We start from the raw sequence: 13621 nt of genomic DNA on the forward strand, positions 1-13621 counted from the left end.
AAAAGGATGTCATATAGAGGAGGGAGAAAGGTTGTTTTCTGCTGCTCCAGAGAAGCAGACATGGAGCAATGGATTCAAACTACAAGAAAGAAGATTCCACCTAAACATTAGGAAGAACTTCCTGACAGTAAGAGCTGTTTGACAGTGGAATTTGCTGCCAAGGAGTGTGGTGGAGTCTCCTTCTTTGGAGGTCTTTAAGCGGAGGCTTGACAGGCATATGTCAAGAATACTTTGATGGTGTTTCCTGCTTGGCAGGGGGTTGGACTGGATGGCCCTTGTGGTCTCTTCCAACTCTATGATTCTATGGTTCTATGAAATAAGATTATAGAGGAAGGAAAAGAGATACAGTGGTACCTCTGGATGCGAACAGGATCTGTTCCAGAGCCCAGTTCGCATCCAGAGCAGTACGCAACCCACGTCAGCGCCTCTGCTTTTTCTGTCGGGGTTTCCCTGACATTTTGGCAATTCAACAAAATTCTCCCAACACCATTTGTACATCAGAAAAGCAGGGCATGTCAGGAATTTTCCTGACGAATGGCAAACCTTAGGGGGCATTGTTCTCTCCGCTCCATCCTTCACCTGCTCTTTGCACAGTGAGGATAATACTGAACATAGAGCTGACTGGGTTCTTGTAAAAATTACCAAGGTAATGGATGAAGTGCTATATTATGCTGGAACTACCTGCTATCAACACAAATCACACATGGGCAGACAATTCACCATTTTTTCTTCCCCTGACTTTGAATAGGATAAACTGTGTACTTGGTTTCAGTCTGCAAAGTTTCTGAGTAACAAGTTGTTATGCCTTCTTTTTCACCTCCCTGATGGTGGGAAAGGGGGCAGTAGGGGAGGAAGGGCTGTGGAGATCTCATGAGCACATCAGATGCCTGAGGGGGAAGGGCCATCAGCTCTGCCTCTAACAACATGTGTCCTGTCCCCAAACCTTTATTTGCTTGATTTATCTGTTGGTTTACAACATACATGTTCCCAGGTTCCGCCCCTGAGAATATATTCTCATTGTTTTCCCCCTCAGCTTGCCTTCTCATTTCCACATCCCATTCCCTGACCCTGCTCCAGCCTCTCTCGGGCTGTCCAATCTCCACATCTTATCATTCCCTTGCAGGGGATGATAAGAAGCGTAAGGGGGCGCAGGTGGCGCTGTGGTCTAAACCACTGAGCCTCTTGGGCTTGCTGATCAGAAGCTCGGCGGTTCGAATCCCCACGACAGGGTGAGCACCCGTCTCCCCCCAGCTCCTGCCAACGTACCAGTTCGAAAGCACATCAGTGTAAGTAGGTAAAGTAGATAAATAAGTACCTTGCAGTGGGAAGGTGAATGGTGTATCCGTGCGCGGTCCTCTGTGCTCCAGTAGTGGTTTAGACCTGTTGGCCACATGACCCGGAAAGCTGTCTGTGGACAGACGACAGCTCCCTTGGCCTGAAAAACGAGATGAGTGCCACACCCCATAATTGCCGTTGACTAGACATAACCGATAAATAGGTACTGCTACAGCGGGAAGGTAAACGCCTTTCCGTGTGCTGCTCTGGTTCGCCAGAAGCGGCTTAGTCCTGCTGGCCACATGACCTGGAAGCTGTACGCCGGCTCCCTCGGCCAATAACGTGATATGAGCACGGCAACCCCAGAGTAGAGATGTGAAGGCCCAGAAAAAACCCAGAAAAATTAGGGGGGAAACCGTTTTTTTCTGGTTTTTTTCCTGAAGCCTTCCCCCCCCCCAAAAAAAATTGAAAAAATAAAAAATAGATCATGTAATGTTTTATTTTAACATGAAGAATAAAATATTTTAAGATAAGTGGTTCAAATATTTTATAAATCATTTAAAGAAATATGTATGGTACCAAATTATTCTAATTTCTGTGAGGACAAGCAAGTCCTAGGTTACAAACTGAACTCTCCAATGCAAGAACAAGATACATTTCTTCCTTTAGGAGGTGCTGTTGTCACCAGAAAAGAAAAAGGTTTCAGTTTCGTTTTTGCATGCATGTATACCACATGCATTGGTTCTGGCCTCAAAGCACTGGAAGAAAATAGAGCAACAAAAAGGGCCTGAAAGTATTTGTGCTGTTGTGACAATCAGAGAAGTGTTATGAAAGAAAAACAGAAATGAAAATATTTTAAACATTAAATGCTGTAAAACAGTCTTTAAAAAGTGAAATAAACTAATTTAAGCATATAGTAGCACCTAAAGTGGTTGACAGACCACACACATCAGTGTGAGGAAATACATAAGGTCTCATGGGCAAAACATGGGAGGTGGAGTAAGCATGTTGCATAGCAAACAGTGATGAATGGCAAGTTAAATTTCAGTTCCTGTTTGGCTACACTATATTTTTAATATGCTAGTTGTGGAAATTTTATGCCCATTAAAATTGTCCATAGTTATATTTTATGTTTCTAAAGTAACAGAATGACTTTCAATTTGGAAAAGAAAAAAGAAGTGCTAGTGTAGCATTTTTTTAATTTTTCCAAAAATTTCCGCTGCCGCCCCCCCAAAACGGTTTTTTTCTGAGCTTCAAAATTTCTGGAAATTTTACATCTCTATCCCAGAGTCGGTCACGACTGGACCTAATGGTCAGGGGTCCCTTTACCTTTACCTTAGACATAACCATAGGGATGCGGGTGGCGCTGCGGTCTAAACCACTCAGCCTCTTGGGTTTGCCAATCAGAAGGTCGGCGGGTCGAATCCCTGCGATGGGGTGAGCTGCTGTTGCTCGGTCCCGGCTCCTGCCAACCTAGCAGTTCGAAAGCATGTCAAAGTGCAAGTAGATAAATAGGTACCGCTCTGTCGGGAAGGTAAACGGCGTTTCCGTGCGCTGCTCTTGTTTCGCCAGAAGCGGCTTAGTTAGTCATGCTGGTCACATGACCCAGAAGCTGTACGCTGACTCCCTCAGCCAGTAAAGCAAGATGAGCACCACAACCCCAGAGTCGTCCATGACTGGACCTAACAGTCAGGGGTGCCTTTAGACATAATCGTACAGGGTCCTTTACCTTTTACTTTTTACCTCAGTTTAGTTTTCCACATCAAGCCAAGGTATGCATTGCTTCTGGTGGTCCCCAATGAAGAAACAATTCTGGGTGCACTGAAAGGGTGATCATGTTCCAGAAAGGGCAGGACTTTGATAACTCTAAAGTTGGGCCACAGTCTGTGTGCATAGGATCCCCTGCTAGAGGTGGCGTGGTTAACTTGTGTGGCCCTCCTCATATTGTTGGACTACAGCTCCTATCACCCCTGGGTCATGCCTAGGGCTCTGACTCCTTGTTCTCAGGTCATGGATTCAGAAGATATGTCAGACTTGGAGGAGAATGTGCCCTCTGAGACACTTTGACATGCCTGCCTCTTCAGGAATCCCAGCACTAGAGGAGCCCATGATGGCAGCCCTTGTACAGTCAGAAGAAGTTCATGGACTTCCACTTCCTCTGCTCCACTGGGGTCAGTGGCTCTGAAACAGGCTGGATAGATTGCCTTAAAAAAGAAGTTTGACTCATCAGAATTGGGGCTAGCTGTTCAAAGGAAGCCGTCAATGGGCTGCCTGTCAGCTGTGGACTTCCCCTCCTTGCTTAAAATGGTTCTACTCCTTTGGCTTCAGGTTTCTGTAAGGAGCATCTGCTTCAGTTTCCATACCTATCTGGGGGGTGTTAAATGCTCTCGTAGAGCTGTGTCAATTAAAGAGACATCTGGCACATTAATTCAGATGGCTATTGTTAAAATTAGCACTTTAATTAAGAAGCTTGAACTTTATTATGATCGTTTAGCAAGTAGATTGCTACGGAAATTTCCAGCACTTGTTACTACATTTTAATCTTTGTTGTTGTTGTTGTTTAGTCGTTTAGTCGTGTCCGACTCTTCGTGACCCCATGGACCATAGCACGCCAGGCACTCCTGTCTTCCACTGCCTCCCGTCAAACTCATGTTCGTAGCTTCGAGAACACTGTCCAACCATCTTGTCCTCTGTCGTCCCCTTCTCCTAGTGCCCTCAATCTTTCCCAACATCAGGGTCTTTTCCAAGGATTCTTCTCTTCTCATGAGGTGGCCAAAGTATTGGAGCCTCAGCTTCACGATCTGTCCTTCCAGGGAGCACTCAGGGCTGATTTCCTTAAGAATAGATAGGTTTGATCTTCTAGCAATCCATGGGACTCTCAAGAGTCTCCTCCAGCACCATAATTCAAAAGCATCAATTCTTTGGCGATCAGCCTTCTTTATGGTCCAGCTCTCACTTCCATACATCACTACTGGGAAAACCATAGCTTTAACTATACGGACCTTTGTCGGCAAGGTGATGTCTCTGCTTTTTAAGATGCTGTCTAGGTTTGTCATTGCTTTTCTCCCAAGAAGCAGGCGTCTTTTAATTTCGTGACTGCTGTCACCATCTGCAGTGATCAAGGAGCCCAAGAAAGTAAAATCTCTCACTGCCTCCATTTCTTCCCCTTCTATTTGCCAGGAGGTGATGGGACCAGTGGCCATGATCTTGGTTTTTTTGATGTTGAGCTTCAGACCATATTTTGCGCTCTCCTCTTTCACCCTCATTAAAAGGTTCTTTAATTCCTCCTCACTTTCTGCCATCAAGGTTGTGTCATCTGCATATCTGAAGTTGTTGATATTTCTTCCGGCAATCTTAATTCCTGCTTGGGATTCATCTAGTCCAGCCTTTCGCATGATGAATTCTGCATATAAGTTAAATAAGCAGGGAGACAATATACAACCTTGTCGTACTCCTTTCCCAATTTTGAACCAATCAGTTGTTCCATATCCAGTTCTAACTGTAGCTTCTTGTCCCACATAGAGATTTCTCAGGAGACAGATGAGGTGATCAGGCACTCCCATTTCTTTAAGAACTTGCCATAGTTTGCTGTGGTCGACACAGTCAAAGGCTTTTGCATAGTCAATGAAGCAGAAGTAGACGTTTTTCTGGAACTCTCTAGCTTTCTCCATAATCCAGCGCATGTTTGCTATTTGGTCTCTGGTTCCTCTGCCCAGAGGAATTTTAATCTTTAGCGATACTTAATTCAGTTGAATGTAATGGAATCAATTTACATTGGAATATTTGGACAGAACTGCTTTGGAAAATCACACCTAAGGCTTTCCCTTAACTTTGCTTTTCCTTTTTTAACATTCTGGTGAACTCCGGGACTCATTATGGTGTCACAAGCTCCAAGTGGAATATTTCTAACAGATCTGAAGGTCTTGGTGCTGGTTATTATCTGATTTTATTTAGCAGATCCGAAAACTGTTTCCCTTCAGGCTCTTTCTGTACTACTTTGCAGTACAGCCAACACCCAACCAGGGGAAAGTGTTTCCTAGAGACCTGAACACATCATGCCAAATCAAATTACAATATCTGTGGCTTTTGTCATACAGTTATAGCTAAATATTTCTGGCAGGTAGAAGTGCCCTTTCCTGATGGGAAGCGGGAAGGGCTGTAGCTCCTTTGGATCCCCCCGGACATCTCCAAGCAGTGCTGGGGAAAATGGTCGCCTGAAGTGCTGGAGAGATGCTGCCCCTCAGGGCAGGCCATACTGAACTAGGCAGACAACAGCTTCCTAAATTTATATTCATCATATCTTATTTGAAGGCGGAGAGGGTGAGGGCAATATGCTTTAACAAAGTTTCAGATAACATATTGGTCCCATTCACACGCAACAGTAAATATTTGGTTTATATTACATCAGGGCTGGGAACTCATAATTTATTTCACTCAAGCAAACTGCAGTTGGGAAGCCAAGAACAAACATTGGCTTTACCTTGTGGCTTGTTAGGAGCAAAACAAATCACTGAACTGGGTTTGGATATAATGTTAAGCCAGGAATCATTGTTTTTTGCTCCCACCTGCATTGCAGCAAGAGCAAAGAGGAAGCCACGTGTGTGTTTGTGGTACGCCATTAAGCATGGAATCAGCTGGGAATCCTCCAGGCAAGCAGATTCTGAGCCATGCTTGAGATTCCCAGAGGGGGGCGGGGTGGATGGTGTAGAGTGTATGGGCACAAGCAGGTCCAGTTGTAGAGGAAAATGCTGACTGGATACAGGAATGTCAGGTCCCTGGAGGAAGACTATTTATAGCAAAAGAGTCTCACCACCAGACCTCACTATACACTTTGCACAATCATGCCCAGACCTCACTATACACTTTGCACAATCAGATATCCAAACAGCCAGAGTTTGCCCCCTTCCTTCCTTCCTTCCTTCCTTCCTTCCTTCCTTCCTTCCTTCCTTCCTTCCTTCCTTCCTTCCTGAGCTTTGCTGGTTCGGAGCAGCCATTTTAGGGCAGAAACCATGTAGGGCAGAAACCAGCATTTCCTTTATCTCTCTTTTGTTGGCTGGCTGCAACTATTTCAGGAAGAAACCATGGAGGGAGGCAGGAGAGAGCTTGGACAAATCATGGATTAGAAATGTTCCCATAGGAATCATAGAAATAGTTGACTCTTTGTGTGAATACTTGACTAATGAACAATTTCCAAGGAACGCATTGTGTTAGGGTAGTGGGACCATGTGCAGAGTCCAAATACTATTCTCCCTCTGGTCCCAGAGAGCCATTTGGATAAGCAAGTTCATTAGGTAAACATTTTGCAGCTTTAGCTGCACAAGTACCTTTTGCACTTGCTACAGTTCTCTGAAAAGAGCAGACACTGGGCAAATGCAATCCCCCACATAACATTTTATGCACATTGTACATATATCCTTTACATAAGTAAGCACTGAAATCAAGGAGACAAGCTAATAATGAGTTTCTCTTGAAATCAATAGCAGTTTCATTTCTATCCAATTGTTTATGATTAATTTTGTTTATTATTAGTGTACTTCTGATAATTTTGGAATAATGGATCTCTAATAGCTACTCTTTTCCCTTCTAGTTAACAGTCTACTGACAATTGGATTAGCAGGTAAGAGGTCTAATCTGCATTTTTCTGTTTGCTCTTGTTCCTGATGTCTCTTTTAAAGTATTGATTTCTTGTGCCTTCACAGGGCTTTTCTGATTATGTGCTGAATTATCAGCTGGTAAAGAAAGGTGGCAAACTGATTATATTTCAGGGTGGCAAGCTTGTAGCTTTTTCATATACACCCGAAATATTTGCAAGAGCTGCTTTAGAAACACAATTTCCCCCCTACCTGGAGAGGTACCATGTGTGAAGTCTTTATTTTTTCTATGAGTACTGCGACTGGGAATTTGACGTGTATCTCCGTATGCAAAGGAAAAAGGAAAAAGCCAACCATACTTCACAAATGAGGGTTTACACATTTCATCCTGTACAGATTTAATATGAAGCGGCCACAATGATGGGATGGATTGGTGCCATACTCATAAGCAGGTCTTCTTGCATAGAGCTGGAATGGCAAGGTTGGCCTTTGCTTATATGTTCTCTCTTGCACATTCACAAAGAATGATCTGGATTGTTGCATATGCTGAAGCAAATGTCACTCAACAGTGACAAAAATATAGCATCATACTATAAAATAAGGGGTCTGATCCTGTTGCTTTTAATGCCTGAATAGGGCAAAACAGTGACTTGAATCCCAGGCAGGGGTGCCGACTTGCCCCCAACATTGAGGGGGTGCAGTCATGTGATGCTGCCCGGTGTGCGCTGGGTGGAGGCTATCTTTGCTTCACTCGTCTAAGCTGCAGTTCGGCTCCTGGGCTCCCAGACTGCAGCTGGGAGCAGCAAGATTGCCCTCTGCGCTTGTCCCAGTCACCTCTTGACTCCTGGGCTGCTGGCCGGAGGCTGGGATGTGCAGAGGGCACCTGGCGGTGGCAGGAAACAATAACCCCCTCAATATTGGGGTGTGTGTGTGCTGTTGGGATATTTGTACACCAAGCTCTCAAGCTTGGTGTGAGGGGTGGTGTGATTTGTGTGTCTGAGTTTCCGTGAGAAAGAAAGTGTGTGTTATCTGCCTTTCTCCCATGTGATGTTTTTTACTGTATTTTACTTTCACTTCTGTCTCTTAATGTGACTGGTAGCAAAATGTTGAGCTCCAGTTTTACTTTGTATATAGCCTTTAAATAAAGTAGTTATGACTCTACTTTATGGCTCTCTTTATCTGTGTGTGCTGTCCTTCAACTCCACGGAGGACAGTCGCATATTACATCGGCGTGCCTGGGGGCAGACTCACCGCTAGCCCTCAGCCGAAATGCTAACATATGGTAGCAGAGGATGGTTCCCAAAACATCGGACTTCTGCCTGATTTCAAGCTGGAGAAGGTGGCCAGATGTAGCATTCCTGTTTTCGGGGGAGAAAATGCAAAGCTACGCCACTTCCTACTGAAAAGGAGTCAGCTGGACGGGGGCCATGAAACCTCAAAGATAAGCTTGCTGCTAAAGTTTGCCTGAAGATTTAATTGCTGGCTGTCAAACAGCAGCAGCTCTTTTAGCCGCAATGGGGAAAGAGCAGAAGCAATATACTTCCACAAGCTACCCCACCACCACCCTCATGACTGTAAAATTGACATGATCCCAGGGGCTAAATTACCCTCAGGCAAATTGTACTCAATGTCAGATGCGGAAATGGAGTCGTTGAAGGAGTTCATCGACAAGAACCTGCAACGCGGGTTTATTAGGGAGTCAAAGGCAGCCGGGGGGGGGGAGGGTGTCCCTGTATTATTTGTGGACAAGCAGGGGACTGAACAGCGCCCCTTTGGTGGTTGATTACAGGGTCCTGAATGCCATCACAAAGCCCACAGCGTACCCTCTGCCTTGCATTGACGACCTGGAAAGGGTGCGGAAGGGCAACCTGATTAGGATCAGGAAGGGGGATGAATGGAAGACCACAATGTTCATGCCTCTGGGCAGTTTCGATTATCTCGTTATGCCCTTTAGTTTACAAAGTGGAATGCATTGTTTCCAAGCCTTTATGCATCACGTGATGGGACCCCTCCTGTACAAGAACTGTGTATGTTTCCTGGATGACATTCTCATCTATTCCCAGAACAAGAAAGAACACGTGCAACATGTCCAGCAGGTGCTGCAGAAGCTATTGGAGCATCAGTTGCATGCAAAGTTGGAGAAGTGCCAGTTCCACGCCAAGGAAGTGGAATTTCTGGGATACCGCCTGTCCGGTAAGGACAACAGGCCATGGACAACAGCAAGGTGTGAGCAGTCCTAAACTGGCAGAGCCCCAGAACCAAGAAGGATGTCCAAAGATTCATCGGTTTCTCCAATTTCTACCGGAAATTTATCAAGAACTTTGCGCAGTTGCCAGCACCTATCACAGACTGCTTGAGGGGAAAGAAACCTTTCCACTGGACAGCAGAAGCACAGCAGGCATTTGAGAAACTGAAGTGGGTGTTCACTTCAGAGGAGCAGCTAGTCCACATAGACCCCCAAAAGCCCATCAGGGTGGAGACTGATGCATCTGACCATGCAGTGGGGGCGATTCTGTTGCAGCGGGGCGGGGACTGGCGACCTTGCACTTTCTTCTCCAGGAAGCTCAACAAATTGGAACAGAACTACACGATTTGGGATAAGGAGCTTTTGGCCATACAGTCTGCATTCCGCCAGTGGAAGCACTTCCTGGTGGGAGCACAACAGCAAATTTGGGTTTGCACAGATCACAAGAACCTGGAATATTGGCGAACTGCCTGAATTCTAAATCAGAGACAAATCAGATGGGTGGAGTTCTTCGCTGGCTTCAACTTCTGGATCGAACACGTTCCGGGGGAGCAGAACGTGAGAGCCAACGCTCTATCCAGGAAACCAGAGTACCTGCAGGACGAAGGTCCACCGAAGGCAAGGGAGGTGTTCCGGCTGGAACAATGGGTCTGCAGAGCCATGCTGCTTCAGAACTCTGAACTATTGACACTGACCCAAGCAAGAAAGAAACTGGCAGCCTTGCAGAAGGGGGAGGGGTTGGACAAAGGTTTTGAGAAGAAGGGGGGCTTGTTGTATTACAGGGGAGTGCTGTATGTCCCAGGGGAGGGGCTAAGAGCAGAAGTCCTCAGGCAAGCCCATGACAACTCCACAGCTGGGCACTTTGGCAGGCACAAGACCATGCATCTGGTCACCAGGGAGTTTTGTGGCCCAAGCTGCAACAGGATGTGCTAGAATATGTCAGAGGGTGTGTCAAAGGGCTAAGGGGCAGAGGATGGCACCAGCAGGGCTCTTAGAACCTCTGTCAACCCCCAGTAGGCCATGTCCATCGACTTCATCACTGATTTACCTCTATCTCATAAGAAGACAGCAATTTTGGTAGTGGTAGATTTGCTCACGAAAATGTCTCACTTTGTAGCTTGTTCCAAGGCAATCTTGGCAGAAGAAACGGCTAGGCTGTTTGTAGAACACGTGTTTAAGCTGCATGGGATGCCTTTACGTGTCATAAGCGATAGGGGAAGTCAGTTAAACGATCCCCGTGGGCCGCTTTTTGCCCATGGGTTTTAGGTTGCCTACCCCTGTTTTATATCCCCATATAAATGATTTATGAGGGTGGTGTTCGTTTACCCTCTGTGAGGGACAGGGGATATCGCGAAGTCCCTCCCCTCCTGAGTTCAAGCCCATCCCCGAGCACAGGGGAAAGCAGAGAGAGTTCCGATTCCAATGGGGAAGCAGGAAGTCGTGTCCGAGGCTCAGGCAAGGTAGAGGAGCCAGGGTCCCAGGTGGGACAGGAAGGGGCGAATAAGGGGGGAGACCCATCCCCCCAACTCCGGAATTACGCAGAAAGAGGAGGGGAAAGAGGATGGGTCTGCCAAAGCTTTTGTGTTGGAGAAAGACGCGCCAAAAGCCATTCGGAGGTTCTGGAACCGACTGACCACATCACTCCGTGTAAATAGCAATGACTTCAGCACTGTAAATACGCAGCACCAATAAAAGAATAAAATGCAGAGCTGCGTAGCGTCGTTACTCTGAAGTAGCCCACTCCGGCCACTGTGACAGCAACCTCCGAATCCTTTTTTGGGCTACTTTGGAGTTGCCGGGATGAGCGTGTCAGAGGCGGAGAGATGGCGGCAGATCGCGGAGAAAGCCCAGCAAGAACTGCAGCAGCTGTTGCTGCAGGCGCAGGGGGAATTGAAGGCAGCTAAAGAAGAGACTAAGAAGGTACAGGACGACCGGCTACAACTTGCGGAACAGGTGAGAGCGCTACAGGAAAGAGAGCAGGAATTAAGGGCGGTGGCGGTAGACCTCCAAAACAAGCTGGATGCAGAGAAAAACAAGGCGGGAGGGGCACCCCAAGTCCAAGTGCTGCCAGGAAGGAGAGCCGGGACCCTAGTAAGCAAGTTCAATGGAGACCCGAGGGAATATCAGGGCTTTGAGACTGAGATTGTGTATGCTCTTGAGCTGCACCACGATGAGTTCCCTGATGATGAGCACAGGGTAGCGTTTATTGTGGAGCACCTTACCGGGGCAGCCAGGGAGTGGCTAAGACCGTTAATCGCAACAAAGAATCCTTGCATGAAGAATGTCAAACTATTTCTAGAAGGTTTGAAAACGATGTATTCGTCCGATAGTCATATGGACCAGACTAAGGAGGAACTTCATAATTTACGCCAAGGAAATATGACAGTTCGCGCGTATTGGGCGAAATTCACCATGCTGGTGCACAGATTGGGGTGGGAACTGGAGTCACCCCCAATGCAAGCGGCGTTCTACTTGGGGTTGCATGAGGAGGTGAAGGATGAGCTCTCGAGAGGTCCAAAGCCCAGTAATATGGATCAGCTGAGCAAAGCGGCTCTGGCGGTGGGGGTGAGACAGGAATCCCGGTGGAGCGACAAGCAAGCAACGCGCGCAAAGCGGGCTTGGTTCCCACGGTCGCAGGAGAAGCCACTCCCCCAACAACCCTTTCAAGCCACGCCTGGGGCCAGCCAGGACCAGGAACCCATGCAGATTGATAGCGCGCGCGCGGGGGCTTTTCAAACCCCAGCGGCGCCAAGACGCAAGGAGGGAAGGGGTGGGAATTGCTTTCTCTGCAACTCCCCCCAGCATCTCGTCAGAGACTGCCCACATCGCAGGGAGTGGCAAGGAAAGGCGGGAACGGTTGTGCCCTCCCCCACTGACGCAGCACCACAGCAGGGAAACGGAAAAGCCTGGCTGCAGGAGACAAGGGGCAGCAGCCAGGCACAGTCAGCAGACAACAGCCCCAGCCCACCCACCCGCACAGAGAGGAGCAGAGCCAGCCCACCCCTCCCAGAGCAGGAGTGGTTCTAGAAGTGACGCTCACGCTCCCAAATGGCTATCCCCTGACGGTCCTCGCCCTAATTGACAGTGGGGCGTCAGCGAACTTCTTCTCGAGAACCTTTGCAGTAGAGCACCAGATCCAGCTTCTGCAGCTGGATTTTCCTCTGCACGTGGCGACCATTGACGGCAGAGAGCTGCTGGGAGGGGCCATCACTCATCAACCCCCCCCCATGAAAATGACGGTGGGAAGGCACTCAGAGACACTGGCATTCAACGTCACCACCATCTCAGACCCCCCCATCGTCTTGGGCATGAGCTGGCTGGCGCGCCACGACCCCTCCATCAGTTGGCACCAGAGATGCATCACTTTTGGATCGGACTTTTGCCTGGAACATTGCATGCAGCACCAACCAGGGGAGGGGCCTCCGATAGCCACGGTGGCCACCATGCACGTCAAAGGGGGTGAGGCGATACCCAAGCCGTACTGGGACCTGCAGGAGGTCTTCAGCGAAGCGGAGTCCGACCACCTACCCCCACACAGGCCTTTTGACTGCCAGATCAACCTGGTGCCAGGGGCAACTATACCCCCAGCCAAGCTGTACGCCATGTCAGACCAGGAACTGGAGGATCTGCGCGCTTTCATCGACAAGAACCTCAAGCGGGGGTTCATCAGAGAAAGCAAGGCAGCAGGGGGCAGCCCAGTCTTCTGGGTGGACAAGAAAGACACGCAACAGCGCCGTCTTGTGGTGGATTTTAGACGGCTGAATTCAGTGACAGAGTCAGTGGCTTTCCCCATGCCCAGAGTGGATGATCTCCTGACAGCGGCACGCAGGGGCAAGATTTTCACCAAGCTAGACCTGAGGGGGGCGTACAACTTGATCAGGATCCGGGAAGGCGATGAATGGAAAACCACGATGTTCACGCCTCTGGGCTCTTTTGAATATCTGGTGATGCCCTTCGGGTTGCAAGGGGGCTCAGCATGCTTCCAGGCCTTCATGCACCACGTCCTGGGGTCCCTCCTCTTCAGGAAATGCTTGGTCTTCCTGGATGACATCCTTATCTATTCCGATGACCCAGTGCAGCATGTGAAAGATGTCAGGGAGGTGTTGCAGCGCCTGAAGGAGAACCACCTGTATGTGAAGCTGGAGAAGTGCAAGTTTCACACCAAGGAGGTGGACTTCCTGGGCTACAAGCTGTCAGACAAGGGGCTGGCGATGGACAAGGACAAGGTGCAGGCCATCCTGGACTGGCACAGCCCCAGGACGCGCAAAGATGCCCAACGCCTACTAGGCTTCGCCAACTTCTACAGGAAGTTCATCAAGAACTTCTCTCGCGTTACGGCTCCCATCACTGACTGCCTGAGAGGCAAGCAGAAGTTCAGGTGGACACCAGAGGCGCAAGCAGCGTTCGAAAGCCTCAAGAGGGTGTTCGCCTCAGACCAGAACCTGTTCCACGTGGTTCAGGACGCGCCCCTACGCGTGGAGACAGATGCTTCTGATAAAGCTGTGGGCGC

General features: G+C 48.2%; 1 protein-coding gene across 1 annotated transcript in view; it reads left to right on the plus strand.

Annotated features, from left to right (window-relative positions):
- Positions 1 to 13621, plus strand: part of RAMP3 (receptor activity modifying protein 3) — a 67065-nt gene that overhangs the window by 8379 nt on the left and 45065 nt on the right. Inside the window, exon 2 of the mRNA XM_035102416.2 lies at positions 6863 to 6892. Within this exon, the coding sequence (XP_034958307.1) occupies positions 6863 to 6892 (30 nt within the window). The remainder of the gene's footprint in view (positions 1 to 6862; positions 6893 to 13621) is intronic.

This window comes from Zootoca vivipara, chromosome 7 (assembly GCF_963506605.1).
Source record: "Zootoca vivipara chromosome 7, rZooViv1.1, whole genome shotgun sequence".
NCBI classification, from domain to species: Eukaryota; Metazoa; Chordata; class Lepidosauria; order Squamata; family Lacertidae; genus Zootoca; species Zootoca vivipara.